Source organism: Leopardus geoffroyi, chromosome B3, assembly GCF_018350155.1.
Source record: "Leopardus geoffroyi isolate Oge1 chromosome B3, O.geoffroyi_Oge1_pat1.0, whole genome shotgun sequence".
NCBI lineage: Eukaryota > Metazoa > Chordata > Mammalia > Carnivora > Felidae > Leopardus > Leopardus geoffroyi.
This window is the reverse complement of record NC_059337.1, coordinates 132,429,800-132,444,932: the sequence shown is the minus strand read 5'-3', so window position 1 is coordinate 132,444,932 and position 15,133 is coordinate 132,429,800. Positions and strand designations below refer to the sequence as shown.

The window sequence follows — 15,133 nt, the reverse complement described above, 5'->3', positions numbered from 1 at the left end:
TCAGGGTAAGATAAATTAGAGGTCTTATCATTGTTTATTTTCTACACATTTTATGTATCACCTTTTTTTCTTGGATCTCTACTTAAATGATGGTATTAAACATTCTGTTCATAGACTTGGGGATAATTAAGTGAAATACTGTGTATTACTGTGTGGAACAAAGCATGGGACAAATAAATATTTGAGTTAGCTTATAACAAGTCCATAAGTACTAAAATAATTATATGAATAGACAATTAGTATCAGGAAATTAGTTTCCTGGAAACCAAAAATAAAATAGGACACAAAATAATTTTCATCATAAGTATTTTAAGCCTTTTTTTTTAACCCTTTTAATTTGAGTGTAGTTGATATACATGTTTTGTTTTTTTAAGTGAACTTGTCTCATCGTGGGGCTCAGATTCATGACCCCAGGATCTAGAATCGTGTGATCTATCAACTGAGCCAGATGTTTTTTTAAAAAGTGTTTTTCACTATTCAGGGAAAGCAGAGTTTTTTTTCTGAGATTTAATTTTCAAAGAATTCTCTCATATAGTATGGAGCTTTAGATTAGGTGCAGTGTTGGGGCGCCTGGGTGGCGCAGTCGGTTAAGCGTCCGACTTCAGCCAGGTCACGATCTCGTGGTCCGTGAGTTCGAGCCCCGCGTCGGGCTCTGGGCTGATGGCTCAGAGCCTGGAGCCTGTTTCCGATTCTGTGTCTCCCTCTCTCTCTGGCCCTCTCCCGTTCATGCTCTGTCTCTCTCTGTCCCAAAAATAAACGTTGAAAAAAAAAATTTTAGATTAGCTGCAGTGAGTATATTCCTAGGGCATTAATATCTGTAGCAAATGTAGTAATTATTTTTACCTGGTCATTGGTAAAAGCTTTTAGATACATGTTAAAATGCAGTTCAGTAAAAAGTGAACAGCTGTGGGGCGCCTGGGTGGCGCAGTCGGTTAAGCGTCCGACTTCAGCCAGGTCACGATCTCACGGTCCGTGAGTTCGAGCCCCGCATCGGGCTCTGGGCTGATGGCTCAGAGCCTGGAGCCTGTTTCTGATTCTGTGTCTCCCTCTCTCTCTGCCCCTCTCCCGTTCATGCTCTGTCTCTCTCTGTCCCAAAAATAAACGTTGAAAAAAAAAAATTTAGATTAGCTGCAGTGAGTATATTCCTAGGGCATTAATATCTGTAGCAAATGTAGTAATTATTTTTACCTGGTCATTGGTAAAAGCTTTTAGATAGATGGTAAAATGCAGTTCAGTAAAAAGTGAACAGCTGTGGGGCGCCTGGGTGGCGCAGTCGGTTAAGCGTTCGACTTCAGCCAGGTCACGATCTCGCGGTCCGTGAGTTCGAGCCCCGCGTCAGGCTCTGGGCTGATGGCTCAGAGCCTGGAGCCTGTTTCCGATTCTGTGTCTCCCTCTCTCTCTGCCCCTCCCCCGTTCATGCTCTGTCTCTCTCTGTCCCAAAAATAAATAAACGTTGAAAAAAAAAATTTAAAAAAAAAAAAGTGAACAGCTGAATAGTTGTGTTTAAGTAGGTAGTTCAGATATGTCATTTGCAAAGGAATGGGAGAAGATATTTGCAGATAACATATCGGATAAAGTGTTACTATCCAAAATCTATGAAGAACTTATGAAACTCTACACCCCCAAAATAAATAATCCTGTTAAGAAGTAAGCAGAAGACATGAACATTTTTCCAAAGAAGACATCCAGATGGCTAACAGACACATGAAAAGATGGTCAACATCAGTCATCATCAAGGAAATACAAATCAAAGCACAATGAGCTACTACCTCACACCTGTCAGAATGGCTAAAATTAACAACTCAGGCAATAACAGAGGTTGGTGAGAAATGTGGGAATGCAAACTGGTGTAGCCACTCTGGAAAACTATATGGAGGTTCTTCAAAGGTTAAAACAGAACTACCCTATGTCCTAGCAATTGCACTACTAGGTATTTATCCAAAGGAATCAAAAATACAGATTCAAAGGGGCATATGCACCCCAATGTTTATAATAGCATTATCAACAATAGCCAAACTATGGAAAGAGCCCAAAAGTCCATTGACGGTTGAATGGATACAGAAAATGTGGGAATATATATAGACAGTGGAATATTACTCAGCCATCAAAAAGAATGAAATCTTGCCATTTACAATGACGTAGATGGAACTAGAGTTTATTAAGCTAAGTTACATAAGTCAGTCAGATAAAGACAAATACTATATGATTTCACTTGTATGTGGAATTTAAGAAATAAAACAGATGAATATATGGGAAGGATAAAAAATATAGAGAAGGAACCCATAAGAGACTCTTAATTATGGAGAAGAAACAGGTTTGATGAAGGGAGGTAGGAATGGGGGGTGGGCCAAATGAGTGATGGCTATAAAGGAGGGCACTTGTGATGAGCACAGGTGTTATATGTAAGTGATGAATCACTAAATTCTACACCTGAAACCAATTTTACCATATATGTTAATTAACTAGAATTCGATTAAAAACTTGAAAAAAATAGGTAGTTTATGTTGAACTTAAGGGCCCAATTTTCCTAGAATTCTATGCTAGCGTTTCTGTTGTGCCTTTACACTAAAATGGTAAATTCCAGATCTTGCCACCTCTGGGGTGTTGTCGATTCCTACTTGCAGGATTTCAACTTCCTAGCTGAAACTGCATCATCCATACGCTAAGTGTGTTAATAAAGCCTAGCTAAATCTCTAGTAATTAAAGTATCCTGTTTCTGGATCCCACCACGTAGCCAGGACATGAGAGTCAGTGGCGCAAAAGATTTTATTATGGGGGCGCCTGGGTGGCTCAGTTGGTTAGGTGTCCGACTTCGGCTCAGGTCATGATCTCGTGGTCTGTGAGTTTGAGCCCCGCGTCGGACTCTGCTGACCGCTCAGAACCTGGAACCTGTTTCAGATTCTGTGTCTCCCTCTCTCTCTGACCCTCCCCCATTCATGCTCTGTCTCTCTCTGTCTCAAAAATAAACGTTAAAAAAATTTTTTTAAAAAAAGGTTTTATTATGACTCAAGATGAAACTTGCTTAGTTAGAAGGTGTGTGGAATCCGTAAGATTAATCATGATGGTCTTAATCTTAGACATTGATTCTGCACACTGTTTCATATACTGACCCTATGCAAAAACAAAAATAATTTTCTGAGCTTTCTTAGTCAAGTGAATTGGATTTATTGACAGTTTTTATCTTTTGTAACAGGGAAGGATATTTCTATTGCACAGTTATTTCATTTTTAAAATGTATAGTATTCTGAATTTTGGGAATATTTTACTGAAGTCTTAGAAAAATTAGTCTTATTCAGTCACTGCTTCAAGAATATAAATTGTTTTCCTTATTTTTCTTTTTGTGATATTTTTATTAGAAATTTATTTTATGGTAAAGGTTTTTATTTCTAGGTACTTGTGAGTTAGCTTGAGACTGGGTAAGTAATTGGGGGAACAGAAGATAGGATATAACTGCTGCATCTTTTTAAAAATATATATATTATTTTTAGAGGAAGACGAAGAGCGTGATTTGGGGAGAGGGGCAGAGGGAGAGAGAGAGAATCCCAAACAGGCTCCATGCTCAGTGCTGAGCCCAACTTGGGGCTGGATCCCATGACTCTGGGATCATGACTTGAGCTGAAATCAAGAATCTGATGCTCAACTGACTGAGCCACCCAGGTGCCACATAACTACTGCATCTTTAATGAATTAGTAGAAATATTTTAAGATTCTGCGTTTATTGAATTTATATACTTACATAAAGTTAGTATTACTAGAAAAATTCTCTCTTAGATTAGTTATGAAGTTTTACATTCTTTTTTTTTTAATGTTTATTTTTGAGAGAGCGCAGGTAGGGGTGGGGCAGAGAGAGGGGACAGAACATCTGACCCTTGATTTTGGCTCAGGTCATGATTGTTGTGGGATCAAGGGTTGTGGAATCAAGCCCCGTGTTGGGCTCCACACTGAGCATAGAGCCTGCTTAAGATTCTCTCTCCCTCCCCCTCTTCCCTGCTTGTGTTTGTTCTCTCTCAAAAAAAAGAAGGGGGGGAGGGTAGGTGATGGGCATTGAAGAGGGCATCTTTTGGGATGAGCACTGGGTGTTGTATGGAAACCAATTTGACAATAAATTTCATATATTAAAAAAAAGATACATTTTATGCGTTTATTCTTCTGTGGTGGACATTTGAGTAATTTCCAGTTTTTGCTATTATATGCAAGTTTCTCAAAGATGTATACTTAGGAGTGAAATTGCTGGGTCATAGAGAATTTATAAGAAAATGCCAAATTGTTTTCCAAAGTGGTTATACCATTTTTAAAACCCTGTTGATCCACATCCTTTTCAACACTTGGCATTGCTACACTTTTTAATTTGTGTAAGTCTAATTAGTTTAAATGGTGTCTCATTGTGGTCTTAATTTTCATTTATCTAGTGAGATGGATCATTTCCCCATTGTTTTTGGTTTTCTGCATTTCCTTTTCTGTCAAACATGGGCTTAATATCTTTTGCCTATTTTTCTATGGAGTTGTTTTTTTTATTAAGTTATTTTATACTCTAAATACAAATGATTTGTAATTTTTATGGGTTGCAAATGTGTTTTTCCAGTTTTTTACTTACTTTTATAACAATTACAATAATTACTATTGTTGTGCCTTTTGTTGACCAGTTCTTAATTGCAACGTAGTCAACTCTGTCTCTTTTTTTTGATGAATAGTTCTGTTTTGTGTATTAAAATAATATTATACTAGGATCAGATAGATAGTGTCATATTTTATTAAAAAAAGTGTTAAGGTCATTAAAACATAGTTAAATAGGAAAATATCTTTTGTCATATTGCTACAATTTATTGAAGGGATTAGCTCATATTGATTTTATACTAAAATATACTTTAAAACAATTAGAAAAGAAATGGGATCACCAAAAAAATTTTTCAGTATATTGCTTTAGCCTCATCAAGAATTGTCTTCCCCTTCTCCTTTAAATCAGGAAGTTCCTATGACCATTCTATCTTGTTCCCATAAATCTTTTCTCTGAAACATTCTAATTGATGACATACTATTTAGGCCTTACCTATTCTTCTGTGATTTCCTGTCTTAGGCCAGGGTTTTCATAGTGAAGGAACTTTGAGAGCTTATAATCTAACTTCTATTAGAATGGAAATGGAGTCCAAGAGAGGTTACATGATGTGCTCAAGCTCCTGTGCTACTAAGTAGTCAAGCAGACTCTTTAGCAAGCTGTAGTCTTTTTATTTCAATGTCTAATATTCTTTACATCACGTTTTGTCCCCTTTTGTAAGGGTTGGAGTCATGTTCATGCCCTCTGATTTCCTTCAATATTCTTCCCTCTTCTATAACCTAGTATTCTAACTCAAGTGTACATAGTAAAGGGAAATGTGATCTTTGTTTTTCTTTCTTTTTCTTCAAATAGTTAATGAATATTTCTTGTGTTCCAGGCACTAGGGGGATATAGAGTAAACAAGATGCTATCCCTGTCCTCAGAGAGCTTATAGTTTATTAGAGTAATTAGCAAGTAAATAGATTATTACATTTCAGTGTTGTAAGTATAATTACACAGGGTAATGACAGGGAATTCTGGAAACATGTAGGATGATACTGTTGGTTTTAGTGAGTCAGAGTCACTTTGTGAAAGGTGGGACATTGAGGTTCACTTTTAAGATACCTGTTTCTCATAGTTAAATAAGCAGTGCTGATTATTAAATAATTATTAATATTGTCCATTTAATTATAAATAACTAGCTTCCCTTAGACTTATTCTATAACTTGTTTGTTAAGCTGCCATGGTTCTTTCTTCCAGAGAGATTGATCTTTGAGTAGTTGTAGAATACAATTTGGAAGGGACTCAGAGGGTTATCTATGACTTAGTTATTTACAACTCTCTTGGGGCTATTGCCCATTGCAGTTAATTAGAATACATGCTCATATAACTTCCTCATATGCCTAAATATGACAATATTAGTACATCTTAAAAACTCGGAATTTTGGGGGCGCCTGGGTGGCTCAGCCGGTTAAGTGGCTGACTTTGGCTCAGGTCATGATCTCGCGGTCCGTGAGTTCGAGCCCCGCGTCGGGCTCTGTGCTGACAGCTCAGAGCCTGGAGCCTGTTTCAGATTCTGTGTCTCCCTCTCTCTGACCCTCCCCCGTTCATGCTTTGTCTCTCTCTGTCTCAAAAATAAATAAACGTTTAAAAAAAAATTTAATAAAAAAAAAGCTCAGAATTTTGTTTGCTGGAATCTCTGGCCTTACTTTCTCTCTTAATATATATATTTTTTCTTTTTGAGAGAGAGTGAGCAGAGAAGAGGCAAAGAGAGAGGGGGAGAAAGAAAGATAGAATCCCAAGCAGGCTCCATGCTGTCAATACAGAGCCTGACACAGGGCTTGATCTCATGAACCATGAGATCATGACGTGAACTGAGATCAAGAGTCAAACACTTAATGACTGAGCCACCCAGACACCCTTCTGGCTTTACTTTTTTAAGACTCTGGTGGCTAAGAGTACTTAAAGGACCCCATCAAAGAAAGTAATAGCCAAAGTCCTCTCGATGATTAAATTATGCGCTCTCATATGAGAGAGATGGGACTAAATCTTACCGTATTGGACTTTCCTGGGTGAACTGTGGCAGGTTACCTATCTAGAAAGTTACTGACTTGTATTTAGCTACATAAAAAAAATTGGGTCCTAAAATTTAACAGCATTGCTATTAAGCAGCAGTAAATTGTAATTTTAGATGAGTCTTGGTCAAATCTTTTATGCTTTCATTAAGATGCTATCCCTAAATTCGTAGCCAAGGTAAAAGTTCATCTCCAGATTTTAATTGATGGAGCTTTGCCATCCTGACATACAGGCCTTCTATAACTTAATTTAAAAATTTTAAAACATTGGGGCACCTGGTAGCTCAGTTGGTTAAGCTTCTGACTCTTGATTTTGGGTCAGGTCATGAACTCATGGTTGTGGGATCTAGCCCTGCATCAAGCTTTCCACTGAGCTTGGAGCCTGGTTGGGATATTCTCTCTCTCTCTCTCTCTCTCTCTCTCTCTCTCTCTCTCTCTCTGTCTCACACACGCACACTTGTGCATACTCTCTCAAAAAAAAATTTTTTTTAATATTGTCAAAATGAAGCCAAACATTATTGTATCCAATGTACTCTAATAGGGATGTGTATATTTTGCCAAATATTAGGTTTAAGCAGGATGTAGAGAATGTTTTTTGAACTTAGAAACACAAAAGTGGTTCTTATAATCACACACGTTATTTTTAAAAAATCGCCTACGAGGGCTTCTGCACAGCTTAGTAAGTGTCTGTCTGGCGATCTTGGCTCAGGTCATGATCTCTCAGTTCATGAGTTCGAGACCTGTGTCAGGCTCTGCGCTGGCAGGATGGAACCTGGTTGGGATTCTGCCTCTCCTTCTCTCTCCCCTTCCACTACTCATGCATGTGCTCTCTCAAAATAAATAAACTTAAAAATAATAAAAATGAAAATTAACCACAAAGTTAGACAGTTTCTTTACAGTTAGAGAAATCTGGTGTATAATACCTTAACCAAATGATACAGCCTATCCCTAATGATAGAACTTTGCCCCTTGAAATGATGTATCCAAAAGGATACATTACTTATGCCAAAAAAAACACATCATCTGAATCTAATCATGAAGAAACATTAGACAAGCTTAGGTTGAAGAACATTATAGAAAACATATAGGTTTAAGGAATTACTATAAAGGATAGTTTTTGGGACAACTGGGCATATTTTATTTTTATTAATATGGGGTATTGTATTGATTTTTGAATGTTGAACCAACATTGCATTCCTGGCATACATCCCATTTGGTCATGCTGTATATTCCTTTCTGTATGTTGTTGTATTTTGTTGATGGCTTAAGTTTTAGAAGGATCCTCTGATTGCTAGGGCTAGGAGGGATGGGGGTGGAGTAGGCTAGTTGAATTTCACTTAAAAACCGAAGGGTTAAAAACAAAACAAAACAAAACAAAGGGTTCAGGTCATAACATTCAAATTTTGGAATCAGTTGATGCCTTTGTGGCTGCAGGATTTTCTTTGAGCAGTAAGAAAATGCCTCACAACCCTTGGGGTTCCTACCAAATTCCATTGTGAATCAGTAGAGCAAAGACTTACATCCCTTCATGTAGACTCATTGATTTAATTCAATAAACTTTTGAATTAATATTTTTACTCTTTGATCCTAGTTAAGATATTGGAAGGAGGATGTATTGGTTCAGGTATAGAAATTGTGGTTTGAAGTGGTATTTTTGTGTGTGTGTTGGCGTTTGTTTATCAATTTAAAGGCATATTTTTTTGTTTTAGGAGCCAAGTTTAAAAAATATATTGGCCATTCGGCTCACGTAACTAATATCAGGTGGTCACATGACTATCAGTGGGTTATTTCTATTGGTGGAGCAGATCACTCTGTCTTCCAGTGGAAATTTATTCCTGAAAGAAAACTAAAAGATGCTCTTCACATAGCACCCCAAGGTGAGTAGTATACACTGCCTGAACAGTAATCCTAAAGTAGTGATTTTACTGTTGAAATGTCATTAGTCTTAGTAAGTTAACAGTATAGTTTTTTGTTAGTGGAAATGTTAAAATCCTAGCTGTATGTGTTTCGAGTCAGATATCAGCATGGAATACAAAGTACTTTTGAGTGTGTTTTAATCCATGGACGGATGAGTGAAATAAGTTACATTATCGAAACAAACATTCAGTGCATTCTTGGGGAGATAGATATCTAGGTTTCATATATAGTTATATATGAACATGATTATCTAGTGTTAATTCATTTGTTGCATATAGTATTTTCTAGATATTTTTCGTGTTAATTATAGGTCATATTCACTTACATTGCCCAACATTCAAGTTCGATGCAGCAGTTGTTGTGGCACCAGTAAAGGCATTTAAAGTAGCTGTTGAGTTTATGGTGAGGTGGAGGGGAAGGTGATCTGTGATACCATTTACTGACATCTGTGTTTCTTGAATAGATCATGTCATGTGATTGTTTTATGGCTTGTCACCATGTCAGTTGGCACAGGCAGTTCTAATCATTAATTTTACAGTGCTGTTTTGAAAATGAATGTTCTTTAAACAAGTAGTGTTTCATTTTTAAAAATTACAGAAAGTCTGGCTGACTCTAATAGTGATGAATCAGATTCAGATCTGTCTGATGTTCCAGAACTGGATTCTGAAATTGAACAAGAGACACAGCTCACCTACCGTCGGCAGGTAATTTTTATTATCATGTGATTTTTTTCTGAAAAACTTTAGTTTCTTTTTTATCTTGCTCCCTGTTGTTTATTGATTTATTTTTATCTTTTGTGGTTTTTAATTTTCCAAGAAATGTTTCTCTATTGCAGTTTTTCTCCTTTAAGAGTTAAAGTACACTTGGGGCACCTGGGTGGCTCAGTCGGTTAAGCGGCCGACTTCGGCTCGGGTCATGATCTCACGGTCTGTGAGTTCGAGCCCCGAGTCGGGCTCTGTGCTGACAGCTCAGAGCCTGGAGCCTGTTTCGGATTCTGTGTCTCCCTCTCTCTGATCCTCCCCCGTTCATGCTCTGTCTCTCTCTGTCTCAAAAATAAATAAATGTTAAAGAGTTAAAGTACACTTGTGTAAAATGTTCTTTTATAATAAGTGCTTGATATATTAAGTGTGCCTGTAATTCTGTTTGCCTATAGCTTTTTGTCGCAGTAAAGTTACATTTATCTTCTTTAAAATATTTTCTAAAAAAAATTTTTTTTTTCAACGTTTATTTATTTTTGGGACAGAGAGAGACAGAGCATGAACGGGGGAGGGGCAGAGAGAGAGGGAGACACAGAATCGGAAACAGGCTCCAGGCTCTGAGCCATCAGCCCAGAGCCCGATGCGGGGCTCGAACTCACGGACCGCGAGATCGTGACCTGGCTGAAGTCGGACGCCTAACCGACTGCGCCACCCAGGCGCCCCTATCTTCTTTAAAATATTTTCTCATGAAGCATTAGAATTTTGGGGTGCCTGGGTGGCTCAGTCTGTTAAATGTCCGACTCTTGATTTCGACTCATTTCATGATCTCACTGTTTGTGGGATCGAGCTCCTCATTGGACTCTGTGCTGGCAGCACAGAGCCTGCTTGGGATTCTCTGTCTCCCTCTCTTTCTGCTCCTCCCCGACCTGTGTGCTCATGCACATGTGTGCACACACATTCTCTCAAAATAAGTAAACATTAAGAAAAATAAGACATTGTTATAAAAATAATTTCATCCCAGCTAGTATCATCCTCAATGGGGAAGAACTGAGAGCTTTCCCCCTGAGATCAGGAACATGACAGAGATGTTCACTCTCACCACTGTTGTTCAGTATAGTATTGGAAGTCGTAGCCTCAGCAATCAGACGACAAAACGAAATAAAAGGCATCCAAATTGGCAAAGAAGTCCAAGTTTCACTTTTTGCAGCTGACAATATACACTACATAGAAAGCCCAAAAGACTCCACCAAAAAATAGTGTATAGAAGTTGGTTGCGTTTCTATATACCAATAATGAGGCAATACAGATATCAAGGAAAAGATACCATTTACAATTGCACCAAAACCCATAAAATACCTAGGAATAAACGTAACCAAAGAGGTAAAAAATCTGTACACACTGAAATCTATAGAAAGCTTATGGCAGAAATTGAAGAAGACACAAAGAAATGGAAAACATTCTATGCTTATGGATTGGAAGAACAAATGTTGTTAAAATGTCAATACTACCTAAACCAATCTACATATTCAATGCAGTCCCTATCAAAATAGCACCAGCATTCTTTACAGAGCTAGGACAAACAATCCTAAAATTTGTATGGAACCACAGAAAACCCCAAATAGCCAAAGCAATCTTGAAAAAGAAAACCAAAGCTGGAGCTATCACAATCCTGGACTTTAACCTATATTTCAGAGCTGTAATCATCAAGACAGTATGGTATTATCACAAAAAGAGACAAATAGATAAATGGAATAGAATAGAGAACCCAGAAATGGACCCACAAATATATGGCCAAATAATCTTTGACAAAGTGGGAAAGAATATCCAGTGGAAAAAAGATAGTCTCTTTAACAAATGGTGCTGGGAGAACTGGACAACAACATGCAGAAGAATGAACCTGGACCTCTTTCTTGCATCATACATAAAAATAAATTGAAAATGGTTGAAAGACCTAAATGTAGACAGGAAAGACATCAAAATCCTAGAGGAGAAAAAAGGCAGCAACCTCTTTGACCTCAGCCACAGTAACTTCTTACTTGACATATCTCTGGAGGCAAGAGAAATGAAAGCAAAAATGAACTTTGGGACCTCATCAAGATAAGAAAGCTTCTACACAGTGAAGGAAACAGTCAACAAAGCTGAAAGGCAGGGGCACCTGGATGGCTCAGTCAGGTAAGCATCTAACTTTGGCTCAGGTCATGATCTCATGGTTGGTGGGTTTGAGCCCCATGTCGGGCTCTGTACTGACAGCTTGGAGACTGAGCCTGCTTCAGATTCTGTGTCTCCCTCTCTTTCTGCCTCTCCTTGGCTCACGCTCTCTCTCACTCTCTCTCTTTCAAAGAATAAACATTAAAAAAAAAAAAAGCTGAAAGACAACCAGTGGAATGGGGAAAGATATTTGTAAATGACATGTTGGATAAAGGGTTAGTATCCAAGTACTTACTAAACTCAACACCAAAAAAAAACAAATAATCCGGTGAAGAAACAGGCAAAAGACATGAACAGACACTTTTCCAAAGAACACATCCAGATGGCAAACAGACACATGAAAAAATGCTCAACATTGCTCATCATGTTGAAATACAAATCAAAACCACAAGGAGATACCACCTCACACCAGTCAGAATAGCTAAAATTAACAACTCAGGAAACAGATGTTGGCAAGGATGTGGAGAAAGGGGAACCCTATTGCATTGTTGGCGGGAATGTAAACTGGTGCAGCCACTCTGGAAAACAGTGGGAGGTTCCTCAAATAATTAAAAATAGAACTACCCTACGACCCAGCAATTACACTACTAGGAATTTATCTAAAGGATACAAAAATGCTGATTCAAAGGAGCACATGCACTCCAATGTTTATAGCAGCACTATCAACAATAGCCAAATTGTGGAAAGAGCCCAAATGTCTGTCAACTAATGAATGAATTAAGAATTCAAGAATTATATGCATATATATGTATATATATATACACACACACACACATACATACATACATGCAATGGAATACTACTCAGCAAAGAAAAAGGATGAAATCTTGCCATTTGCAACAACGTGGATGGAACTGGAGGATATTATGCTAAGCGAAACAAGTCAGAGAAAGATATATGATTTCACTCATGTGGAATTTGAGAAACTTAACAGATGCACGTTGGGGAAGGGAAGGAAAAATAAGATAAAAACAGAGGGAGACAAACCATAAGAGATTCTTAAATACAGAGAACAAACTGAGGATTGATAGGGGGGTTAGTAAGGGGTTGGGTTAAATGAGTGACGGGCATTAAGGAAGGGGCTTTTCAGGATGAGCACTGGGTGTCATATGTAAGAGATGAAACAATGAGTTCTGCTCCTGAAGCCAAGACGACACTGTATGTTAACTAACTTGAGGATAAAAATAATAATAATAATTTCATGGAACACTAAATATGTATTTGTCAGTGCGATACACAGAAAATGTAAATTTGTTGTTTCCAAGGAAGAAAATTTCATAAAATGCCTTCTTATTTAAGTGTTAAAACTTTACTAAGCGTTAGTAACAACAATGTCTGAAAGTTACATTAGGAACCTGTGAACACCTTTATTAATTTGTATTCTAAGATTATTTTTACTTCTGTACGTTATTTAAAGGTTTACAAAGAAGATCTACCTCAGCTTAAAGAACAGTACAAGGAGAGACAAAAAGGCAGTACTTCTAAAAGAAGAGAGCGGGCTCCAGGAAATAGCCTCCGACTGCACTTTGTTCATGGGTATGAAACAACTATTATTCATTTGTGTGTTTACATATTGGTTCACATTTAGTAGCTTTGTGACTTTGAGCAAGTCACTCAACCTTTCTGTGCCTTTCCCATCTGTAAAGTGAAGGTAACAGTACCTACTTCATAGGATTCTGATGAGGAGTAAATAAGCCAGTGTTTTTGATGACTTAGAATATTGTCTGGTGCATGATGAGCACTATATAAGTGCTTAAGTGTTGAAAATAAATTTGTCTTATTAAAGTTTAGTATTACATTTATAGAAATGGAGTTCTTTAAACAAATGAAAATAAGTAAAATGTAAGAGATTATCATTTCCCCTAAATATTTCTGATTTGGAATTATATTGTGCCCCCCTTTTTTTTTGGCCTGCATTTGGCCCTAGTGTTTTAATTTCAATAAGATACAGTTTCTGAATTTTCTTAGAACATCTGGCAATACAAGTGTCATATTTCATCCTGAAACAACAGACTCTCCATTCAGTCCTTCCCTTCTCTGCTACCCAGTAATCATTTTCTTACCTGACTGATAATGCTTTCAGGAATTTGAAAAAGGATTCATTTAGTAAGAATATTGTATCTCTGGTGTTAAAATAGGCAGTATTTCTTTGTAGTTATATATTATATATTGAGTTTCTTTGAAGCACAAAAGAAGGGTTGCTATAAATGGAATTGTATTGACTATTTAAAAAAGATTCAGCTATTTTTTCTGGATGTGTATAATATTTTAGAATTGTTTGAACATTTTTGGGGTATACTCATGATTCAACAATGTGTACAGAAGGGTACATTTTGAAAATCCTTTTCCCAGGGAGCTCCCCTCTACTTGCTAGGTGGGATACTGAGTCATGAATCTTTTAATAAAACCAATTAGATATTCAAAAAAACAAAAACAAAAAAGAAAATCTTCCCAGCTCTGCCCTTCCAGCCATCATTTTTCACCTTCCAAGGGCATTTCCTTCCCTTTCACTCGTAAAAAAGTAACAACTTTTGTTTAATGGTACACAAATTTAGTATCATGCAAATAGTAGTATACTATATATACTTTTCTGCACCTTTTTCATTCAGTATTATATCTTGGATTTAGCTATTTGTAATCAGAACAGTTCATAAACGTTTATGGAATTTGAGATGCTTGTATTTTGTTTTAGTTGTGTAGTATCTTGTAAAACTGGAAATTGACCTAAAAGGTACCTATTTCTCCTCTTTATAGTCCATATTGACCAGATATAAGTCTAATGTTAATTTTATGTGATATGTTTTCTATATTCAGTTACAGAGGTTATGACTGTCGAAGTAACCTTTTTTATACTCAAATTGGTGAGATTGTGTACCATGTCGCAGCAGTGGGTGTCATTTATAATCGGCAACAGAACACACAGCGCTTTTACCTGGGTCATGATGATGATATTCTTTGCCTGGCTCTTCATCCTTTGAAAGACTATGTGGCAACAGGCCAGGTAAGGCCTTTGAAAGACTATATGGCAATAGGCCAGATACGTTAGACCTTTGTTTGGGTTTACAGTTAGGTTAGTCCACTTTTTAAAAAAAAATCTCTCTTGTATTCTAGGAAATGAAGAATAAAGAATTCTTTACAAATAAAATTTACCCCCAATTTTTTCCTACTGTTTTCCTTAGAGTTTTATTGTTTTGATTTTTTCTTTTTTTATTTGGAACTAAAAGTTTTGGCTTGTCATCCTCCTGTCCGGATATATATTTTTTAATTAGTAGAGTAAACATAGCAACATAAAGACTAGAAATCTGGTTTCTTTAAGTTGAGTTATCTAAAATAATGAAATTAACAAATGTTCTGTGACAAACAGGATGAGTACATTTTTGTTTTACAACCATTCAGGTTTACCAAAGTACAAAGCAGAAATGTTGAAATAGAAGACTGAGAAAAGTTTTGACTGATATTTCTCTATGTGGGTATTCTTAGAGAAGGAGGAAAAGGGTGATGTTTATACATTCTTTCTATATGTAAGCACCTTACTAGGTTCTTAGTATATACGGTTGACCCTTGAACAACACAAGTTGAACTGCATGGCTCCACTTACGTGTAGATTTTTCACAGTACTGTAAATGTGTTTTCCTTATTATTTTCTTAACATTTTTTCTCCAGCTTGCTTTGTCCTAAGAATATAGTACGTAACACATGTAACT

The 15,133-nt window shown here is 36.9% G+C and overlaps 1 protein-coding gene across 11 annotated transcripts in view; it reads left to right on the top strand.

Annotated features, from left to right (window-relative positions):
• EML5 (EMAP like 5) overlaps positions 1–15,133 on the top strand; it is a 179,400-nt gene that overhangs the window by 68,914 nt on the left and 95,353 nt on the right. For all 11 annotated transcript variants that reach the window (XM_045451798.1, XM_045451797.1, XM_045451796.1 and 8 more), the window contains 4 exons: positions 8,316–8,483; positions 9,121–9,227; positions 12,847–12,965; positions 14,244–14,430. In XM_045451798.1, coding sequence (XP_045307754.1) covers positions 8,316–8,483; positions 9,121–9,227; positions 12,847–12,965; positions 14,244–14,430 — 581 coding nt within the window. The remainder of the gene's footprint in view (positions 1–8,315; positions 8,484–9,120; positions 9,228–12,846; positions 12,966–14,243; positions 14,431–15,133) is intronic.